At 42.4% G+C, this 18,475-nt stretch overlaps 1 protein-coding gene across 1 annotated transcript in view; it reads left to right on the top strand.

The window, feature by feature from the left end:
* CELF4 (CUGBP, Elav-like family member 4) overlaps positions 1 to 18,475 on the top strand; it is a 305,865-nt gene that overhangs the window by 205,660 nt on the left and 81,730 nt on the right. Inside the window, exons 4-5 of the mRNA XM_009886416.1 lie at positions 690 to 818; positions 5,714 to 5,793. Of these exons, the coding sequence (XP_009884718.1) occupies positions 690 to 818; positions 5,714 to 5,793 (209 nt within the window). The remainder of the gene's footprint in view (positions 1 to 689; positions 819 to 5,713; positions 5,794 to 18,475) is intronic.

Genomic DNA, 18,475 nt, shown 5'->3' with positions numbered 1-18,475 from the left:
CTCAGATATTAGTAATCATAGAAGTTAACTTTGTTTCAAAAAACAATGTATGTTTCAAAAACTGTGGGCTTATTTCAAACAAACTTTAAAAATATATTAAAAAACTCATCCAAACTTGTAGGTATGTGTTTGTGAGTGGGTATGAACGACAAATCTCCATTTACAGGCTGTAGCTTCCGTTATATCCTGATATAAAACAACTTACGTTAAACATTTCTTTCCTGTAACTTGTATTGTGAGGGCTAATAAAGTATGTTATTTTTCATTTGGACTGTATTGCTATGTGCTATCTTTATCCACATTCCTCTTGGATCGCAGTCTGAGCAATGTTGTCATTTCAGTTACTGCAAGCTGACTGCAAAAATTGATCAGAAAAAGCTGATTTGGAAGACTTCAGTGCCTAGATTTTGAGAAGCAGCTAAAGAGTTTATATATAACCAAGCCTTTTTGATTTGGATTTTTGTTTGGGGTTGTTTTTGTTGTTTTTTTTAAATTCCCAAATTATTTTCAAGTACTCGTTGAAAGTCAGATGCTATTAAGGTTTTTTGAGCCAGCCACCTGAAATGACTAGCAGCTTCTGAAATATGTCACCTCAATGAAATCACCATTTGTTTTGCATGTGATGCTAAGCCATCTTGGCTTTCACATCCCTCCTGAAATATGGTAAGCATCTCTTTATTTCGTTCTAGAAGACAGAAAACTCTTTGTGGGCATGCTCAATAAGCAGCAGTCAGAAGACGACGTGCGCAGGCTATTTGAGGCATTTGGCAACATTGAGGAGTGCACAATCCTTCGGGGACCTGATGGCAACAGCAAAGGTAAGGTGATGGCTTGCGGCACACTGTGGCTTTAGTGTCAAGCTAGACCTGTTCTCAGTGTATATATCATTTTCTGGTGTGACAAAGTCACTAGGTAGCTCTCAGGATGGCATCTCTTACATTAGGAGGGGTCACATTTGCTAAGGGAGGCCAATTCTTTGCTGGTCACTGTCTGCTTGTGCATGAGAGGAAAAGACGATTGTGCTTAAAAACACATGCCCTGCAACGAGCTATGTCTCATCACACACAAACTGATGCCTATTGCTGTTTGCTTATAGGGTAGAACCTCCCCTCTGAAAAGGGCCCTTACTTTCACTCAAGATGTGTTCTCGCCGCCCCGCTGAACAGGTCAATTCTTTCTTTAAACAAAGCCAAGGTTGCTACTTTACATCTTGACTCACCAGCTCCACCACCATCTCTGCTTTTTTCTCACCCACTAGCCCTAGGTCTTCCCCTTTGTCAGCTGGTCATTGCATAGCTGTACACCGGCCAGCGACCATAATTGCAAGGGTACAGGTGCTGATTTAAATATTACACTCAGTAGACATTCACCGTTTGAAACATGAAAATGCTTCATTGCAGAACTGGGTGCCTTACCTCCTTCTGCCATGTTTTGGCATCACTTGTTACCTGGATAGCATAAAGGATCGTTTTCTACAGCCCAGGTGTAAGAAAGAGGCTTCTCTCTTGAATGTGAGGGTAATTTTTTTTTTCCCATCACTCTCTAGACAAAGTAACTTCAATTTGAATAGGAAGCCTTCTTCTCTTGACAGTATAATGTGTCCATTAAATATTGATCTGCGTATAATATATCATAAACTGTGCTGGAATGTGCAGCACTAGGGAAGAGACCAGTCCTGCTGACGCAGTTCATATCTCACTGGATATTTTGACATGTGACAACATCAACCAGCATATATTTGCAACAGGGAGGCAAAAAATCCAAATCACAGTGATACACTGGAGATAGATATTGCTATTCCATAAAATCACTGGCAGCCAAAAAAGAATTCACACCAGCATTATAGGGAAGCTGTTTGATATAAGTCAGCAAAGCTCAGCCTTCCTGATATAAATGGCTGAAAATAAACTGTGGGCACCTTTCTTCACTTGTAATGTTACTTTAGTTTCATGACACCCAAAGATGGGGGCTGCCCCACTGGAAAGTGGCAGGCTAGGTTGGCACAGAAGAGCTCCAACCATCATAACGGTAGGTGGTTAAGCACTCCATTCACTGAACAAATCAGTAAATTGGGGTGAAGCAAAAAAAAATGTATCTGTCTGCCTCCACCTGGAATTGTACAGAACAAAATCTAAAGACAAAGGAATTAGACAGAGTAATAATAAATGCAATAATGTCTGAGATCTGTAAGAAACAGGTTCCAAAGGAGATCCAACCCACAGATTTGTATTCATACCTGCTCTATCTTCTTTTTTTTTTCGTTAAACAATTTCACTGTAAGTCTGAATCTGAGTGGCAGCTCCATATTGCTAACCAGTTTAATTATTAGTGCTATCGGGCTGCAGTCTCAGGCTTGCGTTTCACAGAGCTGTTCAGGATCAATACCGAGCCTTGACAGAGTTAATATTACCAGCTTCCATTTGCTGGTGCTATTTACTGAGAATGTGAAGCTCCTAATTTACACACATACAGTTACATACACGCACACATGCACATAGAGCAGTCAATCCAACAGAAAACTTAAGGCTAGTGCCCTTATCTTAGGAGACAGTCAGGCGAGCCACAACTCCCACAAAGTTATTCCCAGTCTGTAATGTTTTCCATCTGCTAGAAACCAATATGTGACACACATTTCTTGTGAGCTATTTATTTTGGGTAAAACCCATAAGGCTTAAATTCCACCTAAATTGGGATTTAAGCAGATTGTCTAAGTGCCAGATAGCAATCAGATCCCACAGAATTCGATCCTACCCAATCCATTGTGTGAAGCCCCACCAGTCATCCCTGTGGTGAGCCTCAAAGTCCTCCAAGTACCTCAGTGCAGGCAGTGCTCTCAGAAGGGAGGTCGCAGCTTCACACCTTAATGCCATCACAGTCCAGTTACAGCCAGAAAGCTGCTTGAACCTTGCCTGAAGCCATGGGTGATGCCCTGAGCCATGAGGCATGCCCTTCATGGAGCTGCAGAAATCCCTCCTGTATGAGTCACTCAGGGGTACGCAGGGTGGCTGGAGCAGGAAACCAGATAGCAGAAGAACTCAGACTGAGGCATTTCTCTGCCTGAAGGGGAATACAGAGCCTGTCTCTCCTGGGAGAGGTGGGAGAGGAAGGAGCCTTCCTGCACCCCTCCGGGTAAAGCTCACCAGTGTGCATCCAGGAGTGCGGGGCTCCTCAGCAGGGGTCCTCGGGTGAGGAAGCTGAAGTTCAAGACCCGGTTTCGCAAGCCAGCAGGACCCACAGGGTCTGCACTGCTGCTGTCTGGACAAACTCTTTTTTATTTTTTTTTTCCTTTTTTTTTCTCTGTTCAGCAGTTGCCTACTTTAGTAACTCAGAAAGTAAAGATTTCCCACAGCCCCAGAAGTTCCACAAGAGGAGTCTTAACACCCTCTGCAATTATAACCTTAGGCCCTGACTCTGCAGTCTCCTCCAAGCTGACAAGACAGTCAGAGCAGCCCTTTCAGCTCTATAGTCTGGAAGTAAGGAAAGAAAAAAACGTTTAAGCACATGTATCTCCCTGTTCAGCACAGGTTGTATATCTCTCTGTGTGTCAAAATCCCTTCAAATTCCAGATATGCTCCTGTCAGAGGGACACCATTGCGCTGAGGAGAGCAGCATGACTCACATCCTCAGCTTACGAGGTCCTGGAGTCAGTTCTGGTGAAAATGGGGGGGAAGAAGATTATGGGCATATTTGATGTTGTGTACAGAAGCCATCCCATTGAACACACAAGCAAAACAGCCAAAACATTGTGATCTCTGCTATTGCCTTGCCACCATACAGTAGCGAAAGCTGAGTTTTCAATTGCCCAAAACCTACTGGAAGCAGTAGGAGGGATCCCATTAGCATCTTGGGCATTAAGCAAGATAAATGTCTGCCGCTCCCTTCATTCTCACCTTTATCCAGCTCCACTGATCCATCGGGTTCCTCAGCACAGGGGTGAATTTCACCTGAAGAGTGAAGCCTTCAACATGACAGCAACACTGCAGCCAAAAATCCTCCTCTGAATGCAATGGGTGACTGGAGCTGGAAAGCTTTTGTATATTTGCTAATCAGCATCTTCTTTTTAGAGGCAGAAAGTACAAAAGAATCTCTGCAAATAATTAAACACCCTAATTCTGGATTATCTCTGATTAATGAAGAGGAAGGCATAGTATCTCAGGAGCCGGGGAATGCTGGGCTGCGATTATGTCATAATTGATCCCTATTGTTTCCAGCTAAAGTTTATCTATCTCATTTTCTCATGATTGTCTCCTCTCAGCTCCTTATAAATTAGATCCAACTATTAGCAACAATCGTTGTGCTTTTCCTGAAATACAGTCTGAGCACAGTGCTGAGGGAGTAATACAAAGCGAAGAGCTCCTACCTATAAGCTAACTTCATGTGTGTGTATTATTTTTAGAAGGGGCTACAGCTGCTTTCTTCAATCTCACCTCTGTCAGGCTGCAGTGATGATTGTGGGGACCTCTGGGGCTCGTTCTTCTAGTTTGCAAGTGGGGTCTTATAACAGTGCGGTTTTCACCCTGCGCTGTATGGATCCATAAGGGTATGTGGACATTCTAAAGAGGCTCCAAAGGCAACAAAGGAGAGCTGTCCCATTGTCGGGACTGGCATCCCCTGTGCAGTGATCGGCACCCCTTCAGGAAAACAGCTAGGGCTTTGCAAATTGATTAAAGCTCAAAAGTCTTTGGTCGTAATAGAAGAGGATGGAAGCCAGAACTTCTCAGATCCCTCCCAATCTGTTCCAAAAACTGCCTTAGCATATGGAAATTACTCTTCCTCTTTCTGAGTCAGTTTGCTTGTAGCTAAGAGTGTTAGCAATACTTTCCCCCACTGTAGTGGTGCATGTGACTCTTTGAAGTGTTGATCATTTCTGCGCTCTAGCACATATTAATAAAAGTACCTTTCTGCCCTAAAACCTTGTGTAAGAGCTCAGTGTGAGATTCCTCATGTGGCAATGCAGGCCAGAGGAGCACTGTCTACATTTCTCTAATGTCCAGAGGAGAACACCTACACAGGCACTGGCTCTGCAGCTATGAAAGACCAAGATTTAAATTTTGGTGATGGCAAGATGTTAGTCATCACATGTGGATCTCTCCTACCCCTGCTTCTTCACCAGAAGCTCTCACATGCTTTGTCACACCAAAGCTGCTTGGAGCCAAGACAAGCTCTGAGCAGTCTGTCATGGAGCTCTACTAGACAGTGGTATGATAAGGTACCTTGTGGATTTGGAGTAATCTGAATGCCTTCTGTACAGCTGTCCTGTGGGTGCCTGTAACAAGTACATGCAGTTTCTGGTAACTGTTACACAAGACCTTACTGTTTCTCATAAAAACAGAGGGAGGAGCATTCAGCATTAAGTCCAATACAAATAAAGGGAAATTCATTTTCACACAATAAATTGTAAAATTGTGCAGCACACTGCCATGAGAAAATGTGGAGGTCAAAACATAAGTGGATTCAAAGTGTACATGCTAAGTTTGGGTCTGTCAAATCCCATTACAAGCAGTGTGGGGATTCTGGAAGCAGCTTTGCATTAAGAGGATCTCAGGCTGCTGATGACTGGTGTTTGGTAAGGAATAACCAGGAGCACGTTTGCTTGTTATACTTCCTCTGCAAGCATCTTTATTGTCCAGTTTTGAGGACAGGATACTCAGCGAGGTGGACTTTCATGGTACCCATGCAACATTCCTTACCTTTCTTCTTTTTCCTCTTCCAGGGTGTGCATTTGTGAAATACTCTTCACACGCAGAGGCCCAAGCAGCCATCAATGCCTTGCATGGCAGCCAGACAATGCCGGTGAGTAGCTCTATAACATGGGCAAGTGAGGACTGGTCCAGCCTTTGCTGCCCTGTGGCCTGATTGAGGAGGAGGGACGATTTATCTATGCTCTGGAACTCATCCTCCAGGAAGGATGGATAACAGCTCAGGCATGCAGAGCCTTGGGTGTGCTTGACTCATCAGTATAAAGGCCAGGATGACACTGTCATTTCACACAGGTGCAGAACCCCAAGGGTTGCTGTGTTCTGTCACCAGCGCTTTTGATGACCTGAAAAAAAGACATATGGTTCAGATGCCAAAAACATTGGGTCAAACTCACTGTGAGTGTAACCTTTCAAGTTTCAGAGGGATGAATCAAGTAGGAACTTCTGCCTAAGGGCTTCTTTGTTTTCCTTCACCAAAGAGTCCCTGCCTCTTGGTGAAGGATAAAGAACTTTTTGCCAGCCCTCAGCAGAGAGCAGCATGTTCACCTGACGGCACTAGAATCTAGAGACAAATCACACAGTGATGGGCACTGCTCACTACTACTACAAAAGTGCTTACCAAGGCATAAATGTGGTGCCCTACACCCAACTTTTGAAAGACCAACTACTGAATCTTCCAGGAAACATTTAAAAGATTGATCCATTTAGACAAATATCTAGTAATATGGGATTTTGAGCCTTATAATTCTGGGAAGTAGAAATGGAAATGTATTTTCTATGCAAAATGATATTTGCACACTATCACACAGACCCAGAGGAATGTAAGGATTGTCAGAAAGGAAAGACAATCTGGTCCAACATGTTTTGGTTCATTATAATAGTACGTTATTTTTATTACTAATTACTCACGGTATAAATCATGAAAGGCTAAGAGGCAGGCCGACAACTTGGAAAGGATACAGGAAAGCTCAATAAAAGATATTTAAGAGTGTAAAATCTTCCTTTCAGTAAGAGACTGTAATGTAAATTCATGAATTTATCAAAACAAGTTTAAAGTAGGCCTGGCAGATTGTCTCTAGGTCTTTACAGGGACGAAAATGGAAAATTCTTTACAGGGGAAAAGGTTTCTAAAAGTAGCAAATCATCAAGATCTCATTTTTTGGAACCCCATCTTACACAAATCAGATTAGAAATAGTACATGTTTACCAGTGACGCTATTGAAAAAATCTCCTTACAGATGGGGGTCTCAATTTTTTTAAGTATTACAATACTTTTAGGATTCTCTTCCTGAAAGATTCCTTCTAACAAAACCAGATGCTGGGCTTGATGCTGACATTCCATAGTGAAATATTATGGGCATCTTTGCTGAGACAGATCAAAGAGGTGCTTTTAATGACTTTCTTTCAAACTTTGACGCAAACTGACAATGTGTATAAACTGACATCAGGAACTGCAGTTACACAGGGTGTGGTACCAAAAAAAGGTGTAATAAAAAGTCGGTTCCTGTCCCAAAAAGCTCACCAACTCAGGTGACAGAGGTGAGAGGAAGATGGGAGAAAACAGACAAAAAACAAGAACAGCTGAAGATTTTATCTAGATCTGCTATACCCAAAATATCCTTATCTTTCCTATTTTCAGCATACTTTAGATAAGAAAAAATGCCCATCTCTTGACCACTTGGGAGCAAATTTCTGTTCCATCCTGCTGACATCAACTGAACTTAGGGTGTGCAAAACAATGAAAAATTTGGCTATTTCATCAGTCATTTTTTTAATGGGACCATTTTTCTTGTTGACTTATTTGACTCAAATACCTGTTCCAGAAATGCTCTTGAAACAGCATCTGAAAAAGCATTACAGTTTAGTCCTTACTAAATGGACATCCCAGATTCACAATTGAGTTTCCATGGCCTGACAAATTTCCATGAATTGGCTGAACCTCAGCAGCAGCCCACGTACCTACTCTTAGTTCACAGGAAAAGCAAGTAGAAAATTATGAATGTCATCCTCTTCATTATAAGCCAAGTTACGTGGTGTTGCCTTGTACCTCCCATGAGCTACAAGCAGGCACATAGGCAGTTACCATGGCTCAGCAGACTAGCGAGAACCTGTTGTGTGACTTCCCCTTGATAAAGGCATGGAACACACACTGATTTTTCCCACATGGCCTCGAAATGCTTAAGGTGCTTTGAATGCGATGGGCCAAATCCTGCAAGTGAACTCTGTTCCCATTGTCATTTTCATGGTGCTTCAGGGTGTGCAGCTTCTTTCAGGACTTGGATGTTCACAGAGAAATGCAGCCACCTCGTGGTGAGATCGCGATGTAGCCCTCGTCCTTGGAAAGGAGGGGGGCCCTGCTGCCATCTTCCTTCCCCCCCCCCCCCCTCCCATTTCTCTCACCATTAGGACTGGCCTCATTTGTCGGGCTGCGATGTCAACTCAAAGTTGTTCCTGTGGTTCAGCCAATTTAAACGTCTCTTGCCTTGTCCTCGTGTACTACCAACGGGGCATCCATCATCATTCTTGTCAGGTCTCGAGCCGTTCGTTCCTGCGGCAGACTCCTGTTTCTCCACAGCTGTCAGGATTATTGCTCTATTGTGACTTCCTGTTCACACAACATATGTTGCCTAATAGTTTCAAAAGGCAACTTTCTTTTATGAAAGTTTTTTCCTTTTTTTTAAATTTTTTTTTTTATTAACCTTTCCTTGGACAGGTGCCTGACCACCATCCATCACAAGACCATTTGTCTATGCAAGGCACTTGTTTCTTCTAAGGTCTACAACTTTCCAATTTTCACACAATCAATTGCTCTGAGAAATAATTTTCCCAAAATCCCTCACTTTTGAGCAGGCCAAAAGTTCTTTCTGTATCTACCTGCCAAGAGAGCTTTCTTGGGTCTTTTAAAATTGTATTTCCTATCAACTCACCAGCTTTATGATTGTGTTTTACTTGACCTCCATGTCCTCCTTTATGAGAGAGTATAATTTTCATGTACTTTTTACGTGTATTTATAACAATTTTTTTTATATATATACACATTAAAAAAACAGTGCCTTGCACCTTCAGCCTGGGTTACCCTGTCCTCTCCTGTGCCTCTTCCCCATCCATATGGGGACGTAAACGAGTTTCTTCCCTTGATTCTTTTCCCTTCTTTATCCAAGCCTCGTCCCTAGCAGCCTTATCCACCAACACAAATTCAGCTACATTTTCTATACTGACAGCTTGCAGATCTAACTTCTCTACTGCAGGACTGACTCCTGTTCAAACTAAAATCTTGGCCTGTCTTTCCAGCATCTCCTAGTGGATGTCTACCTGTCAGATCAAGTTCAATATGTATAAAACAGAGCTCATGAACTTTTCCTCCCAAACCCTGTCTCCTCTCTCCCCCGCCTCCATTCTCAATCACTGTGGACAACATTATCATCCTACCTGTCAGTCATGCTCCTACCTAGGCATCACCTTCAGCTTGGTTTTCTCCTTCTCTCTGTGTCTTCATATCCACGTGACAGCCAAATGTTGAAGAGTAGCTCTGCATAACGCATCTAACACATCTAAGATACGGCCTTGTCCATCCACCCACATGAAATAAACTCTCCTCCACACTTCATCACACAGACCTAAATTGCAGCAGCTTTTATCTTACCCAGAAAGTACACAGGGTTAAAAACTATACTAGTGTTGCACCTTTTTCACCATCTCGCCCACTGTAGCACCTCAGAATTTCTTTTGTTATGAATTAATTCCTGGAAAGGGTAAAACAGTACCATTATCTACATGTTCTGCAAAGAGGTGAGAAGAAGTGAAGAGTGTGATTCATTTCATTTAGCTTTAACAGTCTAAAAGTTTGTAAACTATTTTAAACATCTTCTAGGATTCCTACAGAAAGGAGAGAGAGAGACATTTCTTCTGCATTCCTCCCTTTATCTATCTGTGCTGGGATGGGCTAAATCACCTTCTGGGCGTGCCTGTCCTTTTCATTAGTTATAATGGAAATTTCCATAACATCATTAGCGTGAATACCTGAGGTAGGACTCTCTCATCCAATTTGAGACATCCAGGAGCTAAGGAACTATGTCTGAGGTTGTCATCTAAGTGTTTGTCATATAAGTTTCTATTGTAATCAATAAAGAGAAATAGATACTTCTGGAGGAATTTTATTTTACAGAAATAGACTTTGAAACCTGTCAAACCAAAACCCAAATAGAAGTGTGCTTTTTAGCTAATTTTAAGTATCAGATTCCTATGGTCTGCCAGTTCCAAAATAGTGGTTCTTCACCTGAAGTACAACTTAGAATGAAAAAGAACCCATATTGCTTAAAAACAAAAGCTAAAAACACTTGCAGATATCTCAGAGGCCACAGCTGTCTTTGCTCACCAGTGATACACCCTCACCACTCTGAAATCCTTCTGCTGCACTTGTGGCTGCCACAATAATCTTGCTGGAGCTAAAGAGCTAGGGTGAGACTATACCACCTGATACAAGTCAGGTATTAAAGCTGTTCGGTTGGCCTCTTGTCTGATGATGACTCTTCCCACATAGCTCAGATTTGTAATTTAAGGTTGCCTGACTGAGCCTGCAGCCATCCGCCTCCCCACTGAGTGTATAAGGAGCTGCACTGAGCACGCAGCTTAGAGTGGTCACCTAACTTCATGTCCAATGCAAGGGGAGTTGAATCATATTCTGAGTGTTTGCTGCCCAACTAAAACAACTTGGTACTCAGAAATGAGGCATTCTGCATCTGAGCCCTCTGACTCCTGATCTGTCAGGTTTGCTGTGAAATTTCCTAACGCACTAATTGTCAGCACTGCGTTCATTCTATATCTTTCTTCTGTAAATGAAACTTAAGACGATTAAGACCTCCAGAACCCTGTAAGGTGGCTTCCCCCACCCCACAAGCCAAGTCCTCTTTCGTTTTACTCTGGAAGTCTGCATCAGCTTGATCAAACCACAGCATTTCTTCTGCATCCAGGCAATAGCATCCCAAGCCTATCTATGCCTGGCTGAACATCTTCCGTGAAAATTAGTTTTCGGATGGAATCCTTGGTTTTGTGAAAAGAAAGGAAAATGTGAGACTTGGATACAAGCACTGAACAGATGTCTGCCTTTCAGAGAAAGATTTAACTTAGTTGAACTTAAAAAAAAAAAAAAAAAAAAGTACTGCAACCCAAAACTTTGTTAACTTGGGGGTTTTCATTTCAACATTTTTCTGTGTGGCTTTTCACAACACAAATGACAGAAACAAGTTCAAATCTCTGCTCAGGAACCACCTATATCAAATTATGCAATTATTGCTCAGTGTTGTTAGGCGACAGACTGATTAGATCTCTAATTGTTGTATTTAGGTTTTTTTAATTAATCAAGAAAATATGAATGACACAACACCTTGAAGAAGGTTGACTTTCAGCCTTCACCCACCGTGTTCTTTAGATATCCACCCATGGCATCAAAATTCCCATCCAAACACACTTAACAGTCAGATGAAGGGATTCTCTTGTTGCCTTGTACAATGTTCTATCTACCCTCTCATATTCTAAGACATTTTTGCCATTAATTAAGCTGGAGAAATTTTTCACCTGTTTTGTTTACCAAGTGAGAGTGACTTACAGGTGAGATTATCAAAAATTGCCCTGAGAAATAAGGGTCATTGTCAGTACATCACGTGCAATGGCCTTCATTCAAGCTCACGGCAAACAGGGCGCTGGTTCACATCTTCCTAGCTTTGGATGCTCAGGCACCACATCAAAGAAACCAACCCTGGCTCACTTTTATGACTGCTATTATTATTGCTGTGCATTCCTACGGCGCAGTTATGACTTTGCAAAGCACTGCGAAGTTGCCTTCAGACACAGTCCCATTACAGAAACTGGCCGAGCAGCTGTTCTCACCCCCTGTCAACACAGCAGAGGAATATTTAGGTGAATTAGGGACGGAAGGGAAAGCAGTGAGAGTCTGCAGAAGGAGCTATGAGCAGGTGGAGGAAAGAAGGAAAATAGGCCTTTGTGGGCATGATGAAGTTGTAGCCCGGGCGCCTCACTTGCAGAGCGGCGGGGAAGCGGCTGTTATTATGCGTGCATGCTGGCACCAAAGCGCTGAGTCGGCAGAAACTCCCTGAGAGGAGCAGCGTGGCGGCTCTGGTGAGTGGGGGGCCACAATGCCGTAGATCAGCTGAGGTATTTTTAACAATTATTTTGATATAAACAGCTCTGAACTTGAGGAGCTCCATGTAAATGGGAAGCAGTGGGGCTTGTAATTAGATTTGTGTACACTTTCATAAATTGCTGGGAAACATCAAAGCCGTGATAGAAGGCTGTGGTGCACTTTATTTCCTTCTTCTGTTCTTCTGTTAATTGAATGGTTGATGTGTGGATAGGAAGTGTTGGCTTCACGGAGTACTATTTACAGACCCGCTGACAGCTGCACTGTGAAAATTAACAGGAACAGAGCAGCCTCTGTCACAGCTCTTCCCATGAGGGACTTGCTTCAAATTGGATCATTTCCTTCATAGGAGAAACTTTCCTCGTCTCTCCTCCCTTCTTTGCAAATATGCACACACATCCAGCTGCACACTCCCCTTCTCCCCTCAGGCTCATGGCAGCCTTTAGTGCTCAGAAGGAGGGTTTGTCATTTCCACAAAGTTGGGGGAGTTTGTCTCCAGTTCAAAACTTGTAGCATATTCCACTTCTAGCAAGAGATATCTTCAGGAAGTCAACCAAGTCTGTGAGCTGGGTATGTGGAGCCACACCTTCATGTCTGCAGGTGTCACCTCAACAGGAACATGCTCTTCACCTTCTTAGAAACTCTAGCAGGCTTCCTCTCAAACTACTACCATTGTAAATGTGGTTACTGTTGATCTTACATGCAATTTCTGTATGCTAAACACCACACAGACCTCTTACAGGAAAGTTCCCACACTCAGCACCTTACCAACTAAAGGCAGGGTTGACCTCACCAAATTACATCAAAGTGTTGGTCAAAGTATAAAACTTTGGGGTCATCTGTAATCTTATCATCTACACTTCTCTTAGAGTTGATGGAGTGAGACTAGCCCCTCAGAGAGACATCCATCTGTCTTAAGTAATTGATGGTTTAGAGTAGAAACTCAAAATGGCTGCATTTAGGTCATCTGAATGTCCCTCCAAGGGACGAGACACAAGATATAAGCAAAAGAAGCAACAATACAATGCCTGGGAATTAGCTGTTTCTATACATAATTAATCAGTATATTTAGCCAGTTCATAGCCAAAGTCACAGCAATTCTTGTTCCTGGTCCCAATAGAGATGTAATAATCAGTGGATACTTGAACGCCTAAATCTTAATATTTACCTAGACCTGGAAAACATAGAATTAAGAAGGTGAAACTTGAAGCCAGCAGTCCACCACCTAACTTCCCAAGGGTGTCTTCAAAATAGCCAGGTAACATAAAACAGAACTTTAGACAACCCTGTAATACAAATAGATAACAATGAAACAGACCATGATTCAGAGTATCAATTAACAACAAAATTTACTGTCATTTAGATTCCAACATGGGCTAAGTCCTCAGTTAATAAAAGCTGTCTTGTGGAAGTCAGTAGAGACATAGAGAGTCACTGACCCCCTCAGGCTGTGAGGGTAAATAGGAAATGGGAAAGTGATTAGACTTTAGTTTTACATAAACACAGAAATATAAAGTGGGGTGTTTCAAAGGTAAGTCTGGGTGGAAGTTGATGGGAGCCCAGCATCTAAGTCTCCTTCGTGCCTCACAGCTGAATTTGCCCAAAAGTTACTTGCCCAAAGTCACATAGTCTAGGGCAGAGTGGGGTATCATCAACACAAGTCCATCTGCTCAAATTAATGCAGAAGGCTGAGGCCTCATTTTACGCTGTTGATGTTGGAGAAGCTGACAGCAAACAATGGAGATGCCAACCCAGACTCATTTTTCTCTCTTCACTGTTCATCTTCTGCTCTTTAAAGAACATGCATTCCATGCCATGTCTTTGTGTAACACACAGCCTGGCTTGTTTAACTCAGAGCAAAACACAGCACACTCACTCCTTCTATTTAAAAATAATAATATACTAGGAACCCATTCAGAACTCGCCACCAGCAGGCCTGACCCTCCTTCCAATAATGAATGACTTTTCTGAATATGTTACCTAAACACCGTTTATAAAGGCATTTGTTGTCTTTTGGGATGAAAGAAGCAATGGATGTGTAATACCTAGATGTTAATTTGCAGTCATTTCTTCCATCAGAATCCAATGGCTCTTGATAGCTCAGCCTCACTTTCCTTTGAGCAGAGGGTTCTGGCTAAAGGGGAAGTAAGGTCCATGGACCATCCCACCCCGCTGCTGCCATCAAGACAGCCGATTCTACAACCTTTGGGCCAGCAGTTTCCCAGTGTTACCATAATTTCCCTTAATTATTTCTATAAAAAATAAAATTGTAGGACGAGGTTCCCTGCTTCCCTCTTGTTCCATAAATCAACTAATAAATCACATGTTTCTGGATCCCAGAATAGAAATCCAGACATCCTTGCTGCCTGACAGGGGGTATGAATTATGCTGGCACCAAATATGGCCTTTACTTCTCTAGTCACATCTCTGTAGCCACACAGGCATCTGGCAGGACAACAAAGAAACCCATGGGACGTGATAGGCTTTACTTGCCATCTTCCCCAGGCTTCCTCGTTCCCTCCGAACTGCAGCATTCATTGCCTCCAAATGGGATAAGAGGGATAACTGCTTATGAGTCATACAGCCTCACTCTAGACAAAAGGATTTAATTGGCACCATAATGTCTCTTTATGGGTCCAGGGGGAGTTGGGAACCAAATCAACAATCATGGAGGCAGCCAGGGGAAAGTGGGAGTGGGACCGTGCCACCGCCAAGGGCTGCCCAAGTTCTGGCACTGGCAGCAGCTCCTGCAAGGCTCACTGCACTCAACATTTGTCTTGTCTGGTTGAGACTAGGACCTTAGGGGGCTAAAATAATTTGCAAGTGCTGACCTTTCTGGGATACCAGAGACGTTGATAAGCCTCCACTCTGGGAGGCATAAAACACTCCCTGCCTGGCAGTGGTGTTCCCAGCCTACTGGAGGGAGCTCCACCAGGTACACCACCTTCCTGTCATAAGGATGTGCTCTTCCCACCTCGGAGAGGAATGAAAATGTCAGTGTTAGGTCTTTACCTCTGCTTGTTTTGAGAATGTTTCGCTCTTCTCCCTTCGTGCCTTCCTCATTCTTTTGCTCCAAACTTCATTTACATCTGTGGGATTTCCCTTTGATTTCAGTGGGCTCTGAATCAACGTTTAACCACTGGATACTTCTGCTTGTTTCTCTTTAATCCACTCCTTCCAAGCCGTGCTCAGGTGTGTGCTCTAGATTGGTAACACACATTCCTGTAAGGAGAACATGAAGACCTTAGTAATTGGTAGATTACTATCTCTATCCAAAGCATAGCCAGCATTAAATGATTCAGTACCTATTGCCCAAATGGGTTTTGCAAAGATCAAAATGAATTTTTAAAGGACAAAGGTGTATTTAGATCAAAACAATAACTTTCAGATAAGACCCTCAACTGAAATTCGCACAATTTCAAAAATGTGAGTCATCCTACCAGACACCAATGACTTTGCCTCAGAAGTCCCCTGGCAAGTGAAATCAGGTAGGGAAATACACTTGACCTCCCAGCCCAAAGGTCTATGTGGTACTCATAGGAATAGTGGTTGTCAAGTCTCACCCAGCAGCAAGGAGACACATTTCAGTCTTGATAGAGTGGAATGCAGTAAGGGCAGATCCTTCAGCACGAGCCAACTTCTTGTTCCACCAAAACCAGCAGAGCTTCACTGAGTTTACACCATCTCATAGCTTTATTTGACCACCTGTTTCACCGTATTAAAGCATGGTGATACCTCCCTGCAAGCAGAATTATTTATCAATCAATGACCCTGTGGTTTTATATTGCTGGGAGATCTTTAGTTCAAATATGCTGCAAAAATGCAAATACTTCTTACTATCCCAGTCAAGCAATGTGCTTTACACCATGATAGCCTAAAGTCATACAGCATGACAGTGATCTGGGATGCCCAGTCATGTGCAGCACGTTTGCAACTCAGTGCTGCTGAGATGTTCTTTTATGTCACATGCACAGTTGAAATATACCTTCCCAGCTTGCCAGCCCTTCCTCAATATCTGTTTCTTTCCAAGTCATCTTGGGCTGTTCACGTCCTCATCCTGAACTGCCAAGGAAGTGAGCATAGTCACAAAGGATGAGGGGCTCCATACCTGGTTGTGACACTGCCTTGCTGTGACAATAGACAATTCACTTTATGGCTCTGGAATCATTCCACTTCTTTTATTCTCATTCTTGCCTATTTAGACCAAATGAGAGATCATTCAGTAACTAACTTTCATGGGACTCTGTGCTGCAGCTACAAAACATTTTCTTAATAGTAATAATAATTTATAAAAAAATTACGGCAAGTCAGCATTTGTTGCTGTAAGAATATTTTCAGGGAAAGTGTATTTTTAGTAAATGCGAAACTAAATATACCTTATCTTCCAAACCATGTTACTCTTATTGGGAATGGGAAATCTATAACATTATCTTTTGAATCCTGGATTTGAAGTTTTTCTTCAAATAGACAAAAAAGAATTATTTATTGCTTTCATATTCCTAAATAGTAGGTTAGAATTTCCAGTCTACCAGTGTAACAACATTTTCCACTTCATAAAGCATTAAGGAAGGTGAATGATTTTGTGAGGACTTTTATCATCCATAGACTGAGCTAAAAAATGCAGAGCTGCTTGAAGAACTCTGCTCTGAATTTTAGGTTGTTTGGATATCTGGCTTTGATTTGACGGGCATACTAATACCCGGGTTATATAGTGAATTCTTTCTAATTGGAATTGGGTACAGTGCCACCAGGAGTCAATGACTCTGTTGCCCTGCAGAAAGCAATAACTTTAGCTCAGAGAGACATCTACTAAGTGTTGTATGGGCAACTAAAACCTAAATCAAGCTTCCACTCCAAATAAATTACAGCTCCGGAGACCTGTGAAGGGAAGTACCTGCTGCAACTCTCTCTGCTTAGACATTGCATGAAGAATCTTCTCTACCGAGGGAGCAGCATTATCAAAGGGTCTGTCACTCCAGCCCTGGATGAATGCTTCCTTTCCCCGCTCCATCTCTGTCACTCTCATCTCAAGTGTGTCTAAACCAGCTCTCAGGACTGTACAGTGGAAATCGCTCCTAGTGACTGCCGTCCTACTCATCTTACAGATGAGACATGAAATTGAAGCCCTGAGTATAGAAAAACAGCATATTTCACAAGAGGGGAGGGGTGTTAGTCCTGGTCTTCTGGCCATCTTCCAGCATGGGTAATTACATTTCTAACTAGCTAAAATTCCTTCTGCTCTACAGTTTTAATTGGACAGTAGTTTCTTTCTTGCCTGTCTAAATTCCCAGGTTGGGGTCAAGCCCCGACTGCCTAATTCAGCAGACCTATTTTCAGTGCAGCTACACAGGCATTTAAAAAAAAACCCAGCACCTGGTTTTGTCTTCCAGCTTAGGAGGTATCATACCAAATGGCCTGATTCGACAGACCCCAAAGCAAAGAAATCCTACTTTGGCTTTCAGGCCCTAATGTCAAGGATCCTTGTGTGGAAATACTACCCTGAGTGGCTTGCTGAAGATCAGCATCCTCCCAGCTCCACTTTGCTAAGGCAAAATTTCCAACACAAGCAACCTCATTCGTATGGTAACACTTAGGAAGTACTCTGATTGCCCAAATGAGAAGTATCCAGCAGCACCTATTCATTTAAGCATCTTGTCTGGTGTGCACGGCTGACTGACGTTCTGGAAGGTACTTAATAGGATCTGCACATTCAGATCTCTTACAGTCAATAGCATTAGTCACTGAAACTTTAATATAACAAGCCTTTTTAAAAATATCTTTGGCCCAGAACTTCTAACTGGCTCCATTTGAGCTAACCAAGATATAAAAGTCCACCTGTATAAGACACCCTTGCAGTAAAGTACTTAACTGTATGCTTACCTCCAATGGGACATTCATTAAGCTTAAAGTGAAATGTGATTTAATGGCTTTGGCAAATTAGGTCAAATTCATCCGTTTTCCAAGAAAAAGATGTCTAACCATCTACAGAGATCAATAACCTACTGAGTCAGAGGAGACTTATAGGGTTGACAGGAAAAGAAAATTCAGGCATATATTCTGCAAGGAAACATCTTCACAAAACTTTTCCCATTAATGTTGTTCTAGGGAGAAGCAGCTCTCCCTGATGCTATGCAGTATTATTTGGTCTTCTGAAAAGCTTTTGCTTAATTTGTGTATACACTCCATTTGGAAGGCCATAACTAATGGGAAACGGTCCTGGCAACCAGGCAAAATATTTGTTTTCCGTTTCCTTTAAATGAAATATCAATGAATGGATATTTTATTTTTAGTTGAATATGAAATTTCACAAGCGACCTGTCAAGCTCCCGTTTTCAAGAATGACTTTATTTCACACGTCAAGACAGGCTGGGAAATTAGTTTTGCCCACACAGGACTCTGATTAGGGATTACAAAGTGAGTGTGGCGCAGGCTGATTTTTCCTCCATCTTTTCCCTCACCCTGCCAGCCTAGAGAGCATCTGACTCTGCTGACTAAGGGGAGCAATTCATTACCACACACAGGAGGGGGACGGGAAGCAAGATAGTCATATTAAGTAGACTTGCTGGCCCAAGAGAGAATAGGGAAAACATAATAATACTTAGCCCTTATATTATTCTTT

This window comes from Charadrius vociferus, unplaced genomic scaffold (genome assembly GCF_000708025.1).
Source record: "Charadrius vociferus isolate BGI_N301 unplaced genomic scaffold, ASM70802v2 scaffold595, whole genome shotgun sequence".
NCBI classification, from domain to species: Eukaryota; Metazoa; Chordata; class Aves; order Charadriiformes; family Charadriidae; genus Charadrius; species Charadrius vociferus.
The sequence above is the reverse complement of the archived record's forward strand: the minus strand, read 5'-3'. Positions and strand labels throughout refer to the sequence as shown.